This window comes from Vombatus ursinus, unplaced genomic scaffold (assembly GCF_900497805.2).
Source record: "Vombatus ursinus unplaced genomic scaffold, bare-nosed wombat genome assembly UNPS02014861.1, whole genome shotgun sequence".
NCBI classification, from domain to species: domain Eukaryota; kingdom Metazoa; phylum Chordata; class Mammalia; order Diprotodontia; family Vombatidae; genus Vombatus; species Vombatus ursinus.
Window position 1 is genome coordinate 13699523 of NW_020954639.1, and position 20888 is coordinate 13720410.

The window sequence follows — 20888 nt, forward strand, 5'->3', positions numbered from 1 at the left end:
GTTATATAGAAGAGATAGGGAAATGTATAGGACCTGTGAAATCCGTGGGGTAGAGAACTTTTCTAAGGTAGGTCAGCACCTGCTCACTTAAGGCTCTTAATTGCTTAGATCAGTGGAAAGTTTTTGCCCAAGGTTACTCAGCTAGTAAGTCTCTGAGCCTGATTTTGACTTCTGTCTTCCGGACTCTAGGTCCAGTGATCTGTCCAGCAAGCCATCCATCGGCATATGATTGATACACTTGACTTTAGTGAAATTAAAAATAAAGACACAAAAACCTTCTTATGAAACATAAGAAATGGGGAACGGGAATTTCACTTGTCATTTTATTGGTATACAGAACTCTCTATCAAAGCAGATCAGTGCCCTCTCTGCAATTCTAGTTTTAGAGGGTTTCTTGGACCACTGAGATCAAGTGACTTACCCAGGGTCTCACAGCCAAAATGTGCAAGAGGTGAGACTTGCATTCAGATCTTTCTGTATCTAAGGTCTACTCTTCCATGCTGCCCTTTATACAACAACAACAACAACAAAATGATTAAAAGAAAAATAGATTGGGGAGATATTTATAGCAAACATGACAGATGAAGTATGACAGATGAAACTTGGCATCTAAAATATATGTGGTTACAATGATCAGTGGTAACTCCTAGTTCAACAATGGATGAATGGTTAAAGAGTGTGAATAGATATATATTAAGATCAATGAAATTTAATCCTGGCAAGATTGTGGAGAAATTGGTATACAGATTCATTGTTGAAAGAATTTCAAAATTGAACTTTTTTGGAGATAAAGTTGGCAGTAAAAGTTGCAAAAAATAAATCATATGCTTTGACCCAATAATTCCATCACTGGCCATATGCTCTGAAAGTACTATCAAGAATTTTAAAAGAGATATCTTTTCAAGGGTTTTCAAAACATAATTATATGTAATTACAAAAAACTAGAAGCAACTGCATATTCAAGCCTTAGGGGAGGAGTAATAGCATGGAATACCATAATTCCATTCAGACTGACAACTATGAGGAATAGAAAGAAATCCAAAAGACCTTTGTGAAATAATGCAAAGCCAAAAAAAAAAGGTAGACGTATATGAATAAACACTGTGATTATATGAGAGGACAAATGGATGAGAAGGACTGGACGAACAAAAGATTGTCATGAGGATTGAGAGAGTGATTAAATTATTGTTATAGTATTTAATATATTAATTATATTATTAAATTAATTAATTATTAAATTAAATTGTATTAATTGTAAGGAGTTACTAGGCAAGATCAGTTGGTTGGAACAGTGTTTAATATTTAAGTTATTGATAAAATATATTTTTTAAACTAAACATTAAAAATGCTTGTAATTAATTTTACTATTTTTATTTAAAAATTTACTAATGAAAATGATTAATTTATCAATTTTAAATTTAATTTTATAGACCTTTCATTCTCAGAATAATCTTATTCCAAGTCTAACACTATTATGAACTTCTCATTTAGTGTGAAGGATGTGATGTTTATTATCAAAAATATTTTATAATTGAGAATAATTATTTAGATGCTGTAGCTCACCTAGAGATGGTTCACTTGAGCAAGACACATCTAACATGCCCAACAGGGACAGAAGAGACAAGTTTAAAGAAAATGTTCCCTTTGGATCCTATTCATCTCACCAGACATTGAAACTGCCTTTCGGGTTCAGAGCTGACATAGTAAATAACTTTGGTGAACTGAAGCAGCAGGTGGAGGGGACATCCAGAAATGGGCAGCACTCTTCTTTTGAGTCTTATAAAATGTGATGTGAGATGGACAAGTAGTTACTGTTCCCGGTGGCTTTGCACTAGTCTTCTCATCAATGTTAGCTAAAAGATCCAAATCATCAGCAGAGTCAGAAGAGCAGGTGCAAATGTGCTGAGCCAGAACTGTGCCTTCCGTGCTTCCTTGCATGGCATCAGCACCTATGGTGCTGACAAATGTTATTTACTCATCATTAACATCACCACTTTCTGCATAATTTTTCCCTTGGGGAAAATTGGTAAACTTCTCGGAAATCTCTGTATTGCTCTTAACTAATGTGAGCTTCTCACTTGCTAGAACCAAAGATATTGCATAAATATGCTGATTATATTTGAAAGTATTGCATGAAGGACATAGGACCTTCATAGGTATATTCCTTCTGGGGAGAATGTAACTCCTTCTGGGGAGAGACTATACAATACCTCCCATAATTTAGTGTTTTCTTTTTACTGGCAGCTATTTAGCACATTGTAAATTCTTAAACATACTTATTACTAATGGTAGTGAGATGGGTGATTTTATGGCTGTTGAGTTATGTTTGTAGAAATATGGAGCGATCGCTAGATTCAGAATCAGAATTCTGAAGGGCTTCTGGCACTTTCTAGTTGTGTGACTGTGTACAAGTCCTTAATGTGTCTCAGCCTTGGTTTCTTTATCCATAAAATGGGGATGGTTGTATTTGTACCACTGTACTGCAGGGTTGGTTTTTATTGGATGGATAGAAAGACTTGCCTGTTCTTTCAGGTTGAGCTGCTGGACTATGCTCAGAGCAAAACAGACCCTATGCACCACCATTGCCTGTATGAGACCAAGGATGTAGAAGTGGCCCGATGTGGGGCTTTGGCACTGTGGAGCTGTAGTAAGAGCCACATAAACAAAGAAGCCATTCGGAAAGCTGGGGGCATCCCTCTCTTGGCTCGCTTGCTGAAGTCTTCACATCAGAACATGCTAATTCCTGTTGTAGGGACCCTGCAAGAATGTGCATCAGAGGTATACTGCACGAAATGTGTCTGCCTTACTACAAAGTGAAGAAAGTTCAAGGTTCCTTGAGCTTTAAAAAATATATTGCAATGACTGTAGAGAAGTTTTTGGATAGATGTCTGTGGTGCATATTTAATATAATTATTGAATATACTATAATTTTTGGAGATTATATTTTATTGTAATGAGCTCAGCTTTTGGCAGAACATTGTAGGGTAATCTATACCCATACTATATCAAGTAATTGAAATTCTCTTGGAAGGCTCTCAGGCTAGGATGTTATGAGACTAGACTTGTAACCAGGCCAGGGCAACCAGGGCTTTGTCCCAGGCACTGCCAAATTTATGTGGAGCCAATTTAGAGCATTTATGCCCTGAATCAACTCTTTAGACAGTCATAGGAGAAGCATCTATGGATGAATGCATAGATGAGTGATGGTAAACTCCCAGATTAACTGCCCCCACACATGGCTCTAATTCTTCTTCAAACATGCCAATACCTAGAGTGATGGTGATGGTTGAGGGGAGGGACAAGTGAATAGAAGAGGACCTCTTCTCTACCAGCACAGCCTATCATCTCAGGACGTGTGAACCAGCCACATACAGCCAAAATAGAACCTAGTTAGCAAGAATTATGAATTATTTGTGATTTTCTACCCCAGTGTCCAGAAAGTACCTGTCTTCCTCCTCCCCCAGCTCGAGATACCTTTTTTGCCTTTTATACTGGATAAAAGCATTCCTAATTATAGCCCAGGTCAAACAACAGTGGGAAACTTTTATTATACTGTTCTAGGGAAAAGTATTGGCATTTGCTTATTATTTTATATTGGATTTTCACTTTATAAAGTAGTGTTTGGGTGGTAGTGGTTTAGTCTCTAGTATATCTAAGTCTATTTAATAATGAGCTGTGTTAAAAATCAGATTTTTCCAAATTAACTAAGTTCTTACTGAGAAGCCCCAAAGCCCCAGAAAAACATGAAATTTATATATCATTCAACTTGAAAGTGAAATTTTCCATCATAAGGATTAGGTTTTAATTCAAGGAAATTTGATGAAGTAGTTTTTTAAAAAAATTATAAATTTTTATTCAAATTCTATTTTTTTTTTACCACAAATGCACAAAACTAAAATTGGGCAATCTGCATAATGGTCTCTTATCCAATGCTCTGTTTTCATAACAGAATACTGTCAGTGAGATAGGAGAACCGGGATAAATGTATAAGGTGAGGGAGTACTACAGACATTTTTGGCATACTCTTTTGATATAATATGGGGGAGGGGTTAAAAATGTGGGTGTAGCTCAAGAGCAGTAGATGACTGCTAGTAGAGAGATTTTCTTTAACTTTGTATCTCCTAGGATCTGGCCTGATAAAATTTTAGTGGAAGCCCATGACAAATATTTTACTAAAAAAAAAATAAGGGTACAGTTTTGAAGGGAAATCTCTAAGGCAGAGGAAATTTACAGATATAGTAGCTAATTTTTTTAAAAAAATCTTGTAAAATTTTGGTTTTTTTTTAATTACTGTCCACAAATACATATGGCATATATCTATATATATGGTAGATAAAAATTGTATTTTAACTTCTATTTTTAGGAACGCTACCGTGCAGCCATCAAAGCAGAGCGGATAATTGAAAATCTGGTGAAAAACCTAAGTAGTGAAAATGAGGTGCTTCAGGAACATTGTGCCATGGCCATCTATCAGGTGCGACCAATGACCTTCCCAGATGGGGCTGGCTAGATTCATAGAATTTCAAAGCTAGAAAGGACCTCATCAGCCAACCAAGTTCAACATGTGCTTTTAAGAATCCCCACCACAAGATCCCCTGATGGGTGGTCATCCAGCCTTTGGGGGAAACATCCAAAGAAGGAGAACCCACTGTTTCTCTCAGGCAACCTATTCCACCCTTTAGGGCAGCTCCAGTTGTTAGGAATCAACTTAAATTAAACTTTTTCCAACTTTCACCCATCACTCTGTGTTCTGCCCTCAGGAGCTCCAGAGAACAAGTTAGTCCTTCTTCTATGTGAGAGCTGTGCAAATACTGGAGCATAGCTCCTATGCTCTTGCCTCTCCCCCTCCCTGCCCCCATTCTTCTATTTTACAGGTTACATTTAGCCTTAAACAGATTTCTTAAACAGATAAGAGTACACCAATGTGATAACCCACTAACCTACTTAAAGTGAAGATTTGAGTGATCCTTATATTTCTAAGAGGTGTTTTCTGTAGGACATATGAAAGGTAGTATGTTGATTTAATTTTTTGTTTTAAATGTAAGTTTTAAATATAAAAATACTATAAATAAACTACATGTAAAATACAAAATAATGTATTTGTATCTGTTGTAGAGTAGAGATTATTTTAAATTCAATGAATGAAAGGCATTATTGGGAACATGATAGATATAGTAAAATATGTAATTTAGTAAATTTTGTCTAGTAAAATTTGTGATTTCATCAATGTAGGGAGCTCTCAGTGAGGAAACTACTATTACCTTTACCAATGCTGATCAACACCTGTTCTGCCACTTAAAATCTTAGAGAGTTTTCTGAACTGCTAAAGTATTTTATTGTATTATAAATAAGTGCTACAGAATCCTCAAGTACAAGTTTATGGTGTTTTAAAAGCTCTGTATACATTTTTACCTTATTAAACACTCCCTCTCTCTCTCTCCTCTTCTCTTTCCCTCTCTCCCTTTCCTTCTCCCTTTCTTCCTCCCTCCTTCTCTCTGTCTTTCCCTCTGTTAAAACTCTGTGTCTTTTACAATAGCTTTGGAAACATGTTCTAATGAGAACAAATGGATATACATGTGTATTCACTTTTTTGTTCCCTTATTTTATTCTTTTATTTTTTAAACATTTTTTTTGTCAGACAGGGGAGAGATGGTAGAAAGTAAACACGCTCTTTTTTTGTTTGTTTGTTTTTTTAAGGCAATTGGAGTTAAGTGACTTGCCCAGGGTCACACAGCTAGTAAGCGTCCAGTATTTGGTCTGGGGCCAGATTTGAACTCAGGGCCTCCTGACTTCAGGGCTGGTGCTCTATCCACTGCACCACCTCGCTGCCCCCAAACACGCTCTTTGAAACATTAATGAGTTACCTCCCATCTAATCAGGTCAGATTTCTTAGAGGAAGTGGCTCTTGACACAGATATGAATCAGGTAGCTAAGTGGTAGGGAACTAAAATGTTATCTGAGCCTGAAAGAAGACATTGGAGAAGGTACCTCGGTAACTAGGAGAGCGATTGAAATATCCTTGAAATTTGCCGTGTGCCCACTATATGTCATTGACGGCGATTGTTAGATGTAAAGATTGGTAATTTTAAAAAAATTTATGATGTGGCACTTGTATAACAGACTAATTTGGAATCCATGTAAATTTTGCAAAGATACTAAGTTTTCTACTCATGACACACATCTTGGATAGTAGGTCTAGAGCTGAAAGGAATCTCGGGGGCTATTTAGGTCAGCCCCCTCATTTTACAGATGAGGAAACTGAGGCCCCGAGAGGTAAAGTGATTGTCCAAGGTCACACAGGTAATAAGCATCAGAGGGCTTTGAGCCCAGATCCTCTGACTCCAAGGCCAGTGATCTTTCTACTCTACCATCATGAATGATGAAACCAGGAGATACCAATAGAATATAACTTTCATGCCTCTGTATTACATATGAGGCCTTGATTTCAATTTTCTTTTCAGGATACTACCTAAGCACCATTTTTTTTTATTATTTATAGGTTTTGTAACCTGAGAAAAGGGCTATTTGATCGAAAAATATTCATTAAATTTTAAAATTTATCTCCAATACTGAACTAAAACATGTAATTGATAAGGTGTTTACAAATAAAAGATGAAAGTCTACCATTGGAACCAGAAGGTCCGCATCCTCTATCACTGAGAGACTGTGGTACACTTGGGCAGATTGCTGAATTTTACTAGCTAGACTTTCTTAGGCTCCATTAATAATTAGTCCTCCATCCTCAAGGTTCATAAGATAAACAAAAGGGACTTGAGAGGTCATCCATTTCAACACTGAGTAATGCTTAGGTCATAGGATCATAGAGTTAGAGTTGGAAAAGAACCATCTGGTTCAACACCCTCATTTTACAGATGAAGGAACTGAGAGGCCCAGGGACATTAAGTGACATCCTCATACAGAGGATAAGTCTTACAGAGCTAAGATTTGAACCCAGATTCTCTGCCTCCAAATAGAGCTTTCTTCCTTCTGCAATATACTCTGATGGTATATGAAAGCTGTCACCAGGCTTTGTTGATGGGGATGATTGCTGTGTGTGCAGGGGCTCATTTGTGTAAGATTGGCTCATTTTCATCTTCATGGAAGCATAGTATAGAATTGGATTCTGAGGCGAATTGACAAGGGAGCAGAAAGTGCTAGATCCTTCCAGGATCTATTAAGTGAGGAGCAGAGATAGGGTCATAGTTAGAGATGGAAGAGACCTTGGATATCATTAAGTCCAGCCCCCTCATTTTACAGATGAGGAAACTGAGATCCAGAAAGGTTAAGTGCCTCGCCCAGGATCTTGCCCTGAGACAGGATTTGAACTGAGGTCTTTGTGACTCAAGCCTCCTAGCTGACTTAAAGAGATCTTAAAGTCCATGCTCTGTGTTTGGGATTCACACTATCACCTCACTGCAGGGAAGGATGGTGCTCCATTTTCAGACTCCCCAGGAGAAAGACGCCATATAATTGGAAATTTTATAACTGCTAGAGTCACTTTTTCAACTTATCAAGAATGGTAATAGATTACATAATTTATTGACATCTAATGGGATCTTTTGACCTTGGTGCTTTTGTCTAGTGTGCTGAAGATAAGGAAACTCGGGACCTGGTTAGGCAGCATGGTGGCCTTAAGCCACTTGCAACTCTACTTAATAATACAGACAATAAAGAAAGGCTAGCAGCAGTCACAGGAGCCATATGGAAGTGCGCCATCTGCAAGGAGAATGTAACAAAGTAAGGATGGAACATTTAATTTTAAGTAAAAATTTCATAGAGACTAACATAAGTCTCAGGTATTATATACCTGCCTAGCAGATCAGTTCTGGGCTAACTTGTTAATAAAAGGAATTCTTGGCTCTGTGGGAACCCACCCTAGCAAAGATTCCTGTACATGGGGAACTTTCCCTCCCCTAGGGCCAAGGTAACTAATGGTATGAGCTGACTGGGTAGATATGCTGCTTGACTCGTGGGCAGGCAGCCTTTTGGATTCAGAAATGCCTCCACTTTACCTGATGAAGATTTGGAATCTGGGCAATTTTAGGGAGGAGGGATGAGAAATGAAACTTCTGAGGTTGTGGAAAAGTCAAAGTGTTCATTAATTCCTATTGATCCAGTCAACCCATAGAAATAGCCAGCAGAGAAATATTATTCTTAAATGCCACCGCATCTCCGGATAATAACTCGGTTTTCGTGTTCTATCCTTTGTATCACCTAGCTCAGACATTGAGGTAGCTATTCTATCTTTCTAAGCTCCTTTGAGATGAATATTTAACTGAAGTTATTAAAGCCACTATTTATTTAAATTATTAATTGAATCTGAACAAATAGAATATAGCAAATGTCAGATTTAATATATATGATGGTAAGGAACTTGATTAAACATGATTGAATTTCATTAAACATTTTAAAATATTTAATTCATCTCAGAATTTCAATAAAAAAATCTCAAACGGAAAAAAATATTTTCTTAAAACAATACTGCAGAAATATTTTGATGTTCTCTCTTTTCAACTTACAATTTAGGTTTCGAGAATACAAGGCTATTGAAACCTTGGTAGGACTTCTAACTGATCAGCCTGAAGAAGTGCTTGTGAATGTGGTTGGAGCTCTGGGAGAATGTTGTCAAGAACACGAAAACCGAGTTATTATCCGGAAATGCGGTGGCATTCAGCCACTTGTTAATTTGCTTGTTGGAACAAACCAAGCTCTTCTTGTGAATGTTACAAAAGCAGTTGGAGCATGTGCAGCCGAACCGGAAAACATGATGTGAGTGGCATCCTTGGGAACTTAATCTATGATAGATGAGTAGATGTAAGAGTAAGATCTAAGAGTACATGAGCAACATGGAATAAGGAAGCAATGTGATGTAGTCAACAGAATGCTGGCCTTGGAGTCAGGAGGACCTGGGTGCAAACCCATCCTCTGACTTGTTCTGGCTATATGGCCAAAGGTAAATCACCTAATCTTGGTGCCACTTGAAGGTTAAAAGTTGCAGACAATTTTCTGATAGGCACCAGAAGAGTTTCTGTACAGAAACTATGTCTATGAAGTCACAAGTCCAGACTAAAACAACAAAAAAATAAGGTAATTAATATAAGGCTATATTTGTATGATGATAGAATAGTAAATATATTTGTAATTATACAAAAATAATGAAAAGCTAAAATGTACCCCACTATTTGTAGAGAATGAGGCATTTCAGGTTATAATGGCAAGAAGGGACACATTTAAGATCTTCCTGCTGCCATCTATATCAGGACTACCATGAGGTCAGCTCCCCTGACTTTGGGTCGGATAGTTTGGCAGGGGTGGTGTAGACCAGGGAGGTGCAGTTATGTCAATGACAGGTACACTCTTTCTTGAAAGTATCTCCCATGTTTTTCTCAGTTGTGACATCACAGGAGACTCTGGTTGTGTTCTCATCCATTTTCTTGGGATGACAGAAGGAGACACTCCCCTTCCTTGGGCAAAGTCAAAAGTCAGATCTAGCTCCATGCTTTTTTTATAACCCAGACACAGGTAGCATTCATTTTTGAAAAGGTAGAAAGAGTTGTGTCTGTCTGAGCAGTGCTCTTGATGGAAGAGAGAAATACTTCACTGGGGAATTATCTGCAACCTGAAGCAGAAGTTGTAGTCCAGTGGAATGAAACCCAAATAGAAATGGATCCCTGTGAGTGAAGCCATATTGACTTAGGAAACCACAAAACAATATCATCTGTGTTGCTTCATATTTTTATCTGGTTTGTTAAATATTTCCCACTTAGATCTTAATCTGGTTTGGGCCACACATTTGACACCTCTGATCCAGACTGGGTTTGGGTTCTCTCATGGAAAATGGGTTGCTACAGTTTATGTGGCAGGATAATGGTAATGGCCGAGTGTACACGGTGAGGTTGAAATGATATGATGTGTATAAGAGGCTGTGCAAACTTTACAGCATGCCATAAATGTCAGTCAACTTGTCTCTCTTTTGTGATGCTGTTCTCCCTGAGCACCTCATGCACTCCCAGGGATGAGTCACTTAGGACAAAGCTCAGCTTTGGGTGGATGACTTCCATGTCCCTATCTCCAGCCCCAACAACTCCCCATGCTGCAGGTTTACATGTCCTTCTTGACATCTCCACTTGCGTGTTCCACTGCCACTTTAAACTCAACTGTCCAACCGAGGCTATCCTTGTTTCCCCAGACCTATTCCTTTTTCTAATTGATTTCTAATTATGGCCTACATTCTCCCAATCTCCCAAGCCAAAAACCTCATTGTCACTCTTGATTTCCCCCTTTTCCTCACCACACTCCTCACCCCCATCCAAATGCAATCAGTTGCTGAGGCCTATTGATTCTATCCCTACACTATCTTTTGTTTCAAATGCTTCTCTTCCATTTCCACTGCCATGTTCAGGTCCTCTTCTATTTTTCACCTATACTGTTTGATGGCCTTCAAAAGGTCTTCCCTGCCTCTACTTTCACTCCACTCCACTCCACTCCACTCTCTAATCCAGTCTATCTTACACATAGAGTAAACCTAATGTACTGCACTGATCATGATTCCCTTTTCTTCAAAACCTTTCAGGGTATCCCCACTGCCTTCCCAATGAGCCCAAATTATTCAAGGCTTTTCACTCACTGGATCCTGCCTAGCTTCGTCATACTCTTCTCCTTCACATACTCTATGCTTTTACAAAATCAGACTAGTTGTCACTCCCTGAACTCTTTCTGCTTTTTTTCTGTCTCTGTGTCTTTACTGATTCCATCTTTTTCATGCTGAATGCAAAGAATATTTTGAGTCAAAGGACCCTAGGTTTAAATCTTGCTTTTGCTCCTCTGTAAAAATAGGGAAAAATAGTAATGAACCCCCATACTTCACGGAGTTGTCATGAGAAAAGCTCTTTATAAACCATAAAGTGGTTCATAAATGTGAATCATCATCATCATCATCATCATCATCATCATTATTTATTACTTGACTGTGTAAGTCACTTAATTTCTCTTGGCTTTCAGATTTTCCATATGTAAAATGAGACTAGATTGCTTCCTGCTTTAAATCCTACAACTTTCACTACTTTCTCCCTACTCTTCCAATTTCTTCCTATTTTAAAAATTCTATTTAAATAATGAGAGGCCTAGCTGAGATCATCCTGTCCTTGAAATTTTCTCTGATGTCCCCTTCCTTCTGCACCACCACCCTCTACACACCCCAGGTAGAAGTACTTGCTGCTGTTTCTTGATAGCAGCAAAATTCTTTGAATTTGCAATATACTTCATAATTTGTGCAACAATTACTTACATGCCTCCCTGAAGAGACTGGTAATCTTCTTGATTTGTACATCATTAGAATCGAAAGGAACCTTATTTTAACCTTATTTTATGGATGAGGAAACTGAGGGCAGGGATTGTGTCTTATTCATCCCTATATTTCCTAGCATGACACATAGGAAATATTCATACCTTATACATAGTAAGCACTTAGACATATCCCCAATGTTTAACAGAGTTATTAACACGTAGTAGACACTCTCAGTTTTTTAAATTGAATCCACAAGGGTTGATCCATCTCAAGATAACCAAGAGTTGACTATCAAACTATCAGATCCTGAATAAGAGCCATGAAGGATTTGAAGTACTGACAGTGTTTATTTCCAAATGAAGCATATGTTAAAGATTGAGTTTTATAGACAAATTTGTGGCAGTAACATAACCTCAGTCCATCCAATACCAGTGAAGAAGTCAATAGCTTTGAGAAGTCTGGCACTGATGCTTTAGGTTCTATTTTATACCTAAGTGGCTTTGTGAACTCATTGACAATGGTACCTTCTCCATTGGCACAGGTTGCAATCTAGGAATGGGAGAATGGAAAGTGTTGGAGAATTGAAGTCAAATGACCTAACTCTTGGCTCTGAAACTTGGTACACTGGTTGCCTACCATAGGCAAACATTTAATCATTCTAGGCTTTTTCATAATTTGTACAATGAAGAAGTTAGATGAAATACTTCCACTGCTATCTATGTGATTGGCTAAGTCACTTAATTTCTATGGGCTTCAGTTTCCTCATCCGTAAAATGAGGGGATTGGATTAGATGCCCTCTAAGGAACCTTCAAGTTGTACAGTGCATGGCATAGAGTAGGTACTCAATGAATGGTTTTTTACTAAATGACCAGCCCCTTTCAACTCTGTATCTTTGATTTTTTTATTTTGTTTCTCATTTGTAGTGATTTTGATCCAGAGTCTTTCAGTGATGGGGCAGCTAGGTGGCACAGTCGATAGAGCACTGGGCTTGTAATCAGGAAGACTCATCTTCATGAATTCAGATGTGGTCTCAGACACTTACTAGCTGTGTGACCTGGGCAAGTCACTTAACCCTGTTAACCTCAGTTTCCTCATATGGAACATGAGCTGGAGAAAGAAATGGTAAACCACTCCATTATCTTTGCCAGGAAAACCCCAAATGAGGTCATAAAGAGTTGGTCGTGATTGAAACAACCGAACAACAATTTTCAATAATTCCTTCATAAGTCATTTACCTGACACACTGGAGGCCTTTCTCTTGGTCTTTTGATACTTTTGACTACCAGCAGAGTATATGTACTACCCTGCCTTCACTGTCTACATCAATGGTGTCAAACTCAAATAGGAATAAGGGACACTAATCCATACATAAGGTCACATACTTATTTTGTTTTTAAAAAGTAATATTATCTGTGTTTTATTTTATTTTTATTTATTTTGGTAAACTTCCCATTTAACATTTTAATTTGGTTTGGGCTGTACTTGGGAGTGTTGTGGGCCACCCCATGTTTAACACCTCTTCTCTACATGACTAGCCCACCTTCTTTTCTTTCTTTGATTAATATATTTTTAGTATCACTTGCTAAGCTTTGTCTTCTAAGACTGTGCTGTTTATGATTCACCCCCATATAGCCTGGAGAATGTTGGTGTTAAAAATATTGGTTTTTGTGACTAGGATCATTGACAATACTACATGATTTCCCATATGTGATCCAGACCACTCTTTTTTTCCGTTCAATATTGGGTCCAGCTCATCTTCTCTTTGAAATGCCTGTTCAAGATATTTGTAGTGATGAACCAACTTGATTGACTTCCTATCCAACTGCATATCATAATCAAGACAATATGCTTTCTTCATTTGCTTGGATATTGCTATGTAGTGTACCATTTTATCTGTTTTGAGTGTAAACGTTGGCTTTTCACTGACCTAATCACAGAAGAAGAGCCATATGGTGAGATGTCCAACTGACTTCAAAGAATGGTAAGTCATGCTTGAGAGTAATCTTTAAAAGCCAGTTCACTGAGTTCAGGAGAGAGATTTGAAGAGTTCACTTCTGATGGGCTGACCTGAGAGTTGGACAAAGAAGCCACATGGGGCTGAGAGAGGAGAAGCATAGGCTAGGATAAGTGTCACAAAAAAGGGGCCAGGACTCTGGAACAAAGCTGCTTGGGTTGATCAGACATGACTAGCGTCAGGACAGAAGCTGTGTTGCTGAAACCACTCCCAGCCCCACCGTACTATGGACTCCAATGTGGTCATCTGTTGCCTTCTTTCCCTTCCTTCCCAGCTCCTCTATAGTCTGAAATGTTTTCCTCTGGGCATTGCAGGGGGTAGAGGTGAGGAGGATGTTTACCTTTCTATGTTTCAAATGTTTACTTTGTTTTTATAAAAATTAGTAATCACTGGCATTTTACAGTTGGAGTTGTACTTCTTGGGAATACATTTGAGAGGAAGAACTAAGAAAGGATATATACTCAGATAAGACAGAGATAGATCTAATACTGAGGTATTTTGTCAGATTCACTGTCTCTGGGAGCTCAATGCTTTAAAAAATAGAATTAAGAGAATTAAATACCTCTTTGTATTATTTACTAGAATGGAGAAATAGTACTTAACCTGGCAAAAAAAATCTGGACACCATCCCCTTATTGCCACTAAATGCCACTTCTACATGAATGGTCGTGGATCTCCTTGAAGTGTTCCTCAGTCCTGGGACTGAGTACAGTTAGCACATAATCAGGAAACATAGATGTATTTTATATTTTTGTTAAAACACTTAACCATAACTTTAAATCTTTAAGGTACAGCCTCATCTTTCAATATATATCTTTGTGCTAGTTTTATAGTTGGCATGATTTTTGCTCCCAATTAATTTTAAATTTGAGTTAGTAAAATGAGCCCTCTAGAGAGGTTAGGGTTAGAGTTAGGATTACAGATAGGATTATATTTAATCTTCCCTAGGTATTTTGTTTTTTCTTCAAGTATTTCTATAAGGTAAACTGTTTTTAAACCCCAGCTATCTGGATTTTCCCCAACTCTGAACTTTAGAGATTTTAGCATATGATCCAATCAGTTATGGTTTTTCTGTCTTAGAGTACAATATATAAAAGAATTCTTATTAAAATAATAGAATAAGTCATTAAGCTACTCCTTAGGGACTGTACCTGTGGTTTTAGTTATTAATGAAAATAGTCTAGAATAAGTAAACTCTCTGCCAGTGAAAGTTAGTACATTATTGGTGATTTATAGTCTTTGAGAGTAGACAAGAGGATGGAGAGGTTAAACAACTTGCCCAAGGTTACACTGTCAATATGTATTAGAGGTGACCCTTGAACTCAGGTCTTCCTGCCTCCAAGGCCAGATCCGTCATGATATACTGCATCTCATAAACTACTCCTTACTTATTCATTAGTGATATTTATGCAAGTAATTTATCAAGATATATGTGCATATGTATACATGTTTACATATATAATACATTTTATTTTTAAAATTTTTATTTATTTTATTTTCAATTTATGGAATAAAACAAGCATTTCCATAATATAGTATAATGAAAAAAAGATCATTGCACATGAAACTACAAATATATTATGTACAACTTGGTATTCCTTTTAAATATACAATACCATTTAAAGAAATACAAGTTCCAAGCTAAATACTTTTTCTCACCAGACTTCAAATAATGATCAATTATTGATTATTGATTTTAGGAAAACCTTTAACTTTCTTCCAAATATACTTTTATTTTCCAAAATTCCTAAGCCATTTCCTCACTTCCCACTCACTTTTCAATTCCTTATAATCTGGTTTTCAACATCACCACTCATGCTGTGAGATTAAAAACAGTCTCTTTCCTGCTAAATTCAATGTTTTTTTTGGCCTCAGTTCTCATTCTATCAGACATCTTGACTTGTCCATTACATTCTCTTAGACATTTTCTCCTCCTTCCTTGACTTCTTTCTGTGATATTGCTCTCTCTTGACTTCTCTCCATATCTTACTGTTCCTTCTCTTGTTTTTCCTGTTTCCTTTGTTTTATCCTTCCTCCACATATTTACTGAGCATCTTTCAAGGCTTTATGTAGGGTTTCTCTTTTTTCACAAGAGTTTCTCCCATAAGCATCTATGGAGCTGATTGTGATCTCTTTTATAACCATCCAAAATCTATGTATTTAGCCCTAATCTCTGCTGTTCTCCAGTCTTTCATTGTCAATTGTCTGCTATAAATATCTATCTGGATGTCCTAATTGCATCTCAAACCGAACACATCCAAAATGGAACTCGTCATCTTCCTCCCTTACTCCTATCTCTATTCTAGATGTCCCTGTTTCTGTCACAGGACCATCATCTTTCCAGTTACATAGATTTGCAACCTTGGAATCATTGTTGACTCTTCTCTCTTCCTTGCTTTTCTTATCCAATCAGTTTCTAAGTTTTATCTATTCTGACTCTACAATATTTCTCATATCTTTCCCATTTAGCCATCATGTAGCTTCTTTTTTATTCACACTGTCATCATCTCTCATGTGGACTATTGTTATAGACTCTTAATTGATCTTTGCTTCTAGTCTCTCTTATTTCCAAATTGTACTCTACCCAACTGACAAATTGATGTTCCTAGAACTCAGATCCAACCATATCACTCCCTTCCCTCCAAGGTCAGCAACAGATTTCTCTTGCTTATAGGATAAAATACAAAATCCTCAGCCTGACATTTAAAGCCCTACCCCTCTCCCAGTCTGCTTCCCACTTACCTTTGCAGCCCATCTGTGAGTTAGAAAGCTACTCTGGATCTGTGCCATATTTTTCCAAGGGAATGTTCTTGGCATTTCTTCCTCTAATAGGAAGAATCCTGGTGACCCTCCATGTGTCTCCTTCACTAGCATTTATCTACCTCAGGGGTCCTGTCCCTAGAGATCTGTTCTTCCTTTTACGCCCTGCTTGACTGAACTGATACCAGGTGCCAGAAGTGCTGGTTATAGTTCTCCGCAGAAAAAGTTAGATCAGTATGTGAATGTAATGGAATACTATTGTGCTGTAAGAAATGATGAGCAGGCAGACTTCAGAAAAACCTGGAAAGACTTATATGGACTGATGCTGAGTGAAGTGAGCAGAACCAGGAGAACATTGTACATAGTAACAGCCACGTTGTGCAAAGACTAACTTTGATAGACATAGCCCTTCTCAGCAATGCAAGGACCTAAGACATCTCCAAAAGTCTCATGATGGAAAATGCTATCTACATCCAGAGAAAGAACTATGGAGTTTGAATGCAGATTGAAGCATACTATTTGCTCTTTTTTTCCCTTCTGTTTTGTTTTATTTCCTCTTTCTTGTGGTTCCTCCTATTGGTTCTAATTCTTCCTTACAACATGACTAATGTGAAAATATATTTAATAGGAATGTATGTGTAGAGACTATATCAGATTGTATGCCGTCTTGGGGAAGGAGGTGGGGAGGGAGGTGGGAAGGGAAGGGGAGAAAAATTTAAAACTCAAAAGCTTATGGAAGTGATTGTTGAAAACTAAAACTAAGTTAATAAAAAAATTGCAGTTGATCAAGCAGACAAAAAAATGTTAGATCAACCTAGACTCTCTCTAAATTACTAGAAATTAGGTTATGAATAGATGAAGTTATGCCATGTGCTAAATTTGCAGTAGCTTAAAAAAGGACTGTCTTCAATTTTTTAAAATAACTTCAGATGAAAATATGGGAATTTTTATCAATTAATAATTACATATAAGATGGAGTTACATTGTTCACTATTTTATTTTGTTATGTTTTGTTTTTTGTCCACTATTTTATGATACTGAAGGAAAAATATTTCCTGGCAACCTAGTCTATGAATGTTCAGTATTTTAGGAAATTTGTATAGGAAAAAATTGTTTTTGGTGTAGACTTCTGATTTCATTGGTGCAGGGGACTTTCAATAAGGAAACCCTCTGTACCAAAGCAGTGGCAACTTCTCTGCACTTTATAGCAGCAAGAGTTGCTTGGGGCATTAAGAACTTGCTCAGGGTCACACAGCCAGTATGTATTAAGAGTCAGGGATTAGAACCCAAGTCTTCTTGACTCTGAGGCTGGCTCTCTATCCACTGTTATACTGCCTCATAGGAAAATTAACCTATGTAATATGTGCGTTTTCTACAATAATTCTATGAAATCTTCCCTCCATGCAATTAATTCAGATTTATAAAATATTTCTTTAACTGTCACATGACCCAGTGTTACATGATCATGTAATAAAAGATCCCATTATCATAATTATGTACCAGGATAGAATTAAAAGTCACCATGGATCATATAACTCAACATTTCCTGGCTTTTGTGGTTTAAGCATAATTATGCCGCTACAGCATAGATTTTTTTTTTCATTGAATTTGTTGTTTTAAGAAAAAGAAAAAAAAGCTATGTTTTGTTCACATGAGAAGGGAGTTGGCCTCCATAGCTGGAAAGACCTTTCTTTTGAATAGGTCATATTACCACAGAACCAGTCTAAATGGCCTGATCGTAAAGTAGAACATGGCTCTTTTTTTTTTTTTTGAGCTAGTATGAAGAGAAGTTTTCCTTCTCTTCATATTTCTTCCTTTAGCGATTCTCTTTTTATGTGCTTGATATAGCTGCTTGGATGGGCCATGATCACCCCAAGCACTGTATTGTCTAAAACCAAACTCATTATCATCCCACTGGTCCCCTCCTCAACCTCCCCATTACTGTTTGTTTCTGTACCATGATTTGTCCAGTTTCCAGGCTCAAAACATTTTGGTCATCTCTGACTTCTGCCTTTCCTTCACCTGTCTTCTATGGTTGGTTGTCAAGTCCTGTCAGTTCTTTCTTTGAAATGTTGTTTGGATTTTTGTCCCTTTTTCTCAATGCTAAATATTACCACCCTATTCTAAGTCTTTTTCATTTCAAACTTAAATTTTTGCATTTTCCTCCTAGCTGTCCTTCCTCTCTTTGGTCCATGTCCCCTTCAATTTATCTTGTATACTGCTGGCAAAATAATCTTCCTAAAATACAATTTTATCAAGTTACCCTTCTGCTTATGAATTGACAGTGGATCCCTGCTATTTTTCAAATCAAGCCTAACCAGCTATTCAAATCCATTGACTTCTAGTCCCTAGTGATCCTAAATTCACAGAATCCTAGTTATCAGAAAGCCTATCTGTAAATAGTTTTCTTCTCTGCACTATCCCTGACATATGACCCCCTGACAACACCTCATGATCATTGACAAGCCACTTCTCCAAAGACGGAAGTCTTTGAACTTCAGTCTCCTCATTTCTAAAATGGGCACAATAATCACTACTTCTCAGGATAGTTACAAGGAAAGCATTCTACAGGTATTGAAGTTTTAAAGAAATGTGAGATTTATGTGTAGGTGGGTAAGGGTCACAAATTTTTAAATTATCTACAAACCTTAACTGTAGGGAGCCTTAACTTGTGATCATTGCCAGCTTTAAGATGCTATATAAATGTTGCCTATTAGTATCTTTATATAATGAACAACAAAATGATAAATTACTAGAGGAACTGAATAATATGCATATAAGTGTTTCTGCTGTAAATGAAACCAGGAGACATAAAGAAATTAGAGTTAAATTGCAACAATTCAGGTGATCCAAAAGGCAAAAAAAAAGAGACAGTGCTTTTAAGTAGGCTACAGCATGTTGCCAAGGTAAGAAATGGTCCCACGGTTATTACCAATGATATAGATGACCAGAAAAGGAAACATTCCACAAGGAGACTGATGAAAGAATACCTAGCGAAGTGCCTGGTACATACAGAAGTAGATGCTGAAATGCTTGTTGATTGATTGATTCTGGTTAGTGGCTTCCTTACTATTCTTCTACTTGCTGTACTCGTCCCTCCATGCTTTTTCTGATCATACTTCCTCAGCCCCTGGTCTCAGATATTTTCTCTGGATCTTCTCTGATTATCCTTAATTTATTCATTTTTAAAGCTCTGCCTTGAGTCCCTCTCTTTTCATGAAGTCTTTTCTGACAATGTCAAACTATGTTATTGGTATTTCCTTCAGTCCTTTTGCCATTAGTGCTAGAATTTTGCATCCTATTAAGCATTGTCTTATTTTGTAATTACCTGTACTGTATAATTGAGCACTTGATTATATCCAAATACAATGCTATCATATTAAAGACTCTCTTATAGGATTGTAGCTTTAGAACTGAAAGGGACCTCCAAGGTCATCTAGCCCAATCTTTTTGTCATATAAGTAAGGAAGTCAAGAGGATAAGTGCCTTATTCAAAGCCACTTAGCAATAGCAAGTACAGAGATAAGAAACCCAAGTCCTCTGTGTCTAGACCCAATGCTCTTCCCATGGTACCTCTGCCCCTCTGTCTTGTTGGGCCATTGTTTGGAACTGTATTTATCTCTTCTCTCCACAGCTAGATTCCTTGTGGGCACTTTTTGGTTGATTACTTGTTCAATTCGCTTTGCCATTTGTTGTTCAGTTATTTCAATTCTGTTGGACTTTTTGTGACCTTATTTGGGGTTTTCTTGGCAGAGGTACTGCAGTGGTTTGCTATTTTCTTCTCCAGCTCATTTTACAGATGAGGAAACTGAGGCAAACAGGGTTAAGTGATTTGCTCAGGGTCACACAGCTAGTAAGTATCATGATGAGTCATCCTGACTTCAGGCGCAGAGCTCTGTCCATTGCGCAATCTAGCCACTAAATATTTGCCAAGCATTTATTAACTGCCCGTTATGTGTTAGGCTTTCAACATTTGATTGTTGCTTACTTGGAATGTTTTTCCTTGTACAGTAATTTTCTACATTAATCCTTTCTGTATTAACTTGCAGGTATTTATTGTTCTCTGGTGTCCTCAGAGTACTGTTGGAAAGTGTGAATTAGACCACCCTGGTTAGTACTCAGTATACCTTCCAGGAAATACCTATGGCTCTCTCTGATATAGTTATGGATGACTATTTTTTTGCAATGAATTGAGGCAGTTGGCACTGTTCAGAAGAACTTAGATACTAGACGTGGGTGTCAGCATGGCATGGTAGAAAGAGCCCTGGGCTTTGCATCCAAAGATAAGAGTTCAAGACCCAGCTCTGGCACTTGCTAGCTGTGTGGCCACTGGTGACTGGTTAGGATGGCCCTTAGCCTCCTTAAGCCTCACTTTCATCCTCTGTCCAATGGAGATAATACTTGTAACATTCTCCACCCGCCAGGTTGTCATAAGTCAAGTGTTCTGCAATTGTTTTTATGGCATGGTGAGCAGGCAGGTGACGAGCCTGTAACCATGGCAGAGGACTCTCAGGGGTAAAGATTATTTAAACAAGCCAGTGCCTAGGCAGACATCTCTCACTTTTCACTGAGACTTTCTTGTGGGCAGATGGGCAGCTTGCCAGTTGTCCATGGTCAGTTGTAACAGAGGTTTCCCTTGAGAAGTTCTTGAAATTTGTGTTGTGTTTTCTGCGTGACTCCAAATCTGAGTAGGGTTGAACTGGTCTTTCCTGATCCCTCTTGCCTCCCCTCTATTGATTATCCCTAGTTTTGCCCATATGGAGAGTGTTTGCATATCATTCTTTGCATCTTGTCTCACCCATTAGACTATGAAGACCTCGAGAGAA

At 37.7% G+C, this 20888-nt stretch overlaps 1 protein-coding gene across 2 annotated transcripts in view; it reads left to right on the forward strand.

Moving 5' to 3' along the window:
- The window catches only part of ARMC4 (armadillo repeat containing 4), a 209328-nt gene that overhangs the window by 80788 nt on the left and 107652 nt on the right, over nucleotides 1-20888 (forward strand). For both annotated transcript variants that reach the window (XM_027841620.1, XM_027841622.1), the window contains 4 exons: nucleotides 2533-2778; nucleotides 4364-4474; nucleotides 7583-7737; nucleotides 8527-8769. In XM_027841620.1, coding sequence (XP_027697421.1) covers nucleotides 2533-2778; nucleotides 4364-4474; nucleotides 7583-7737; nucleotides 8527-8769 — 755 coding nt within the window. The remainder of the gene's footprint in view (nucleotides 1-2532; nucleotides 2779-4363; nucleotides 4475-7582; nucleotides 7738-8526; nucleotides 8770-20888) is intronic.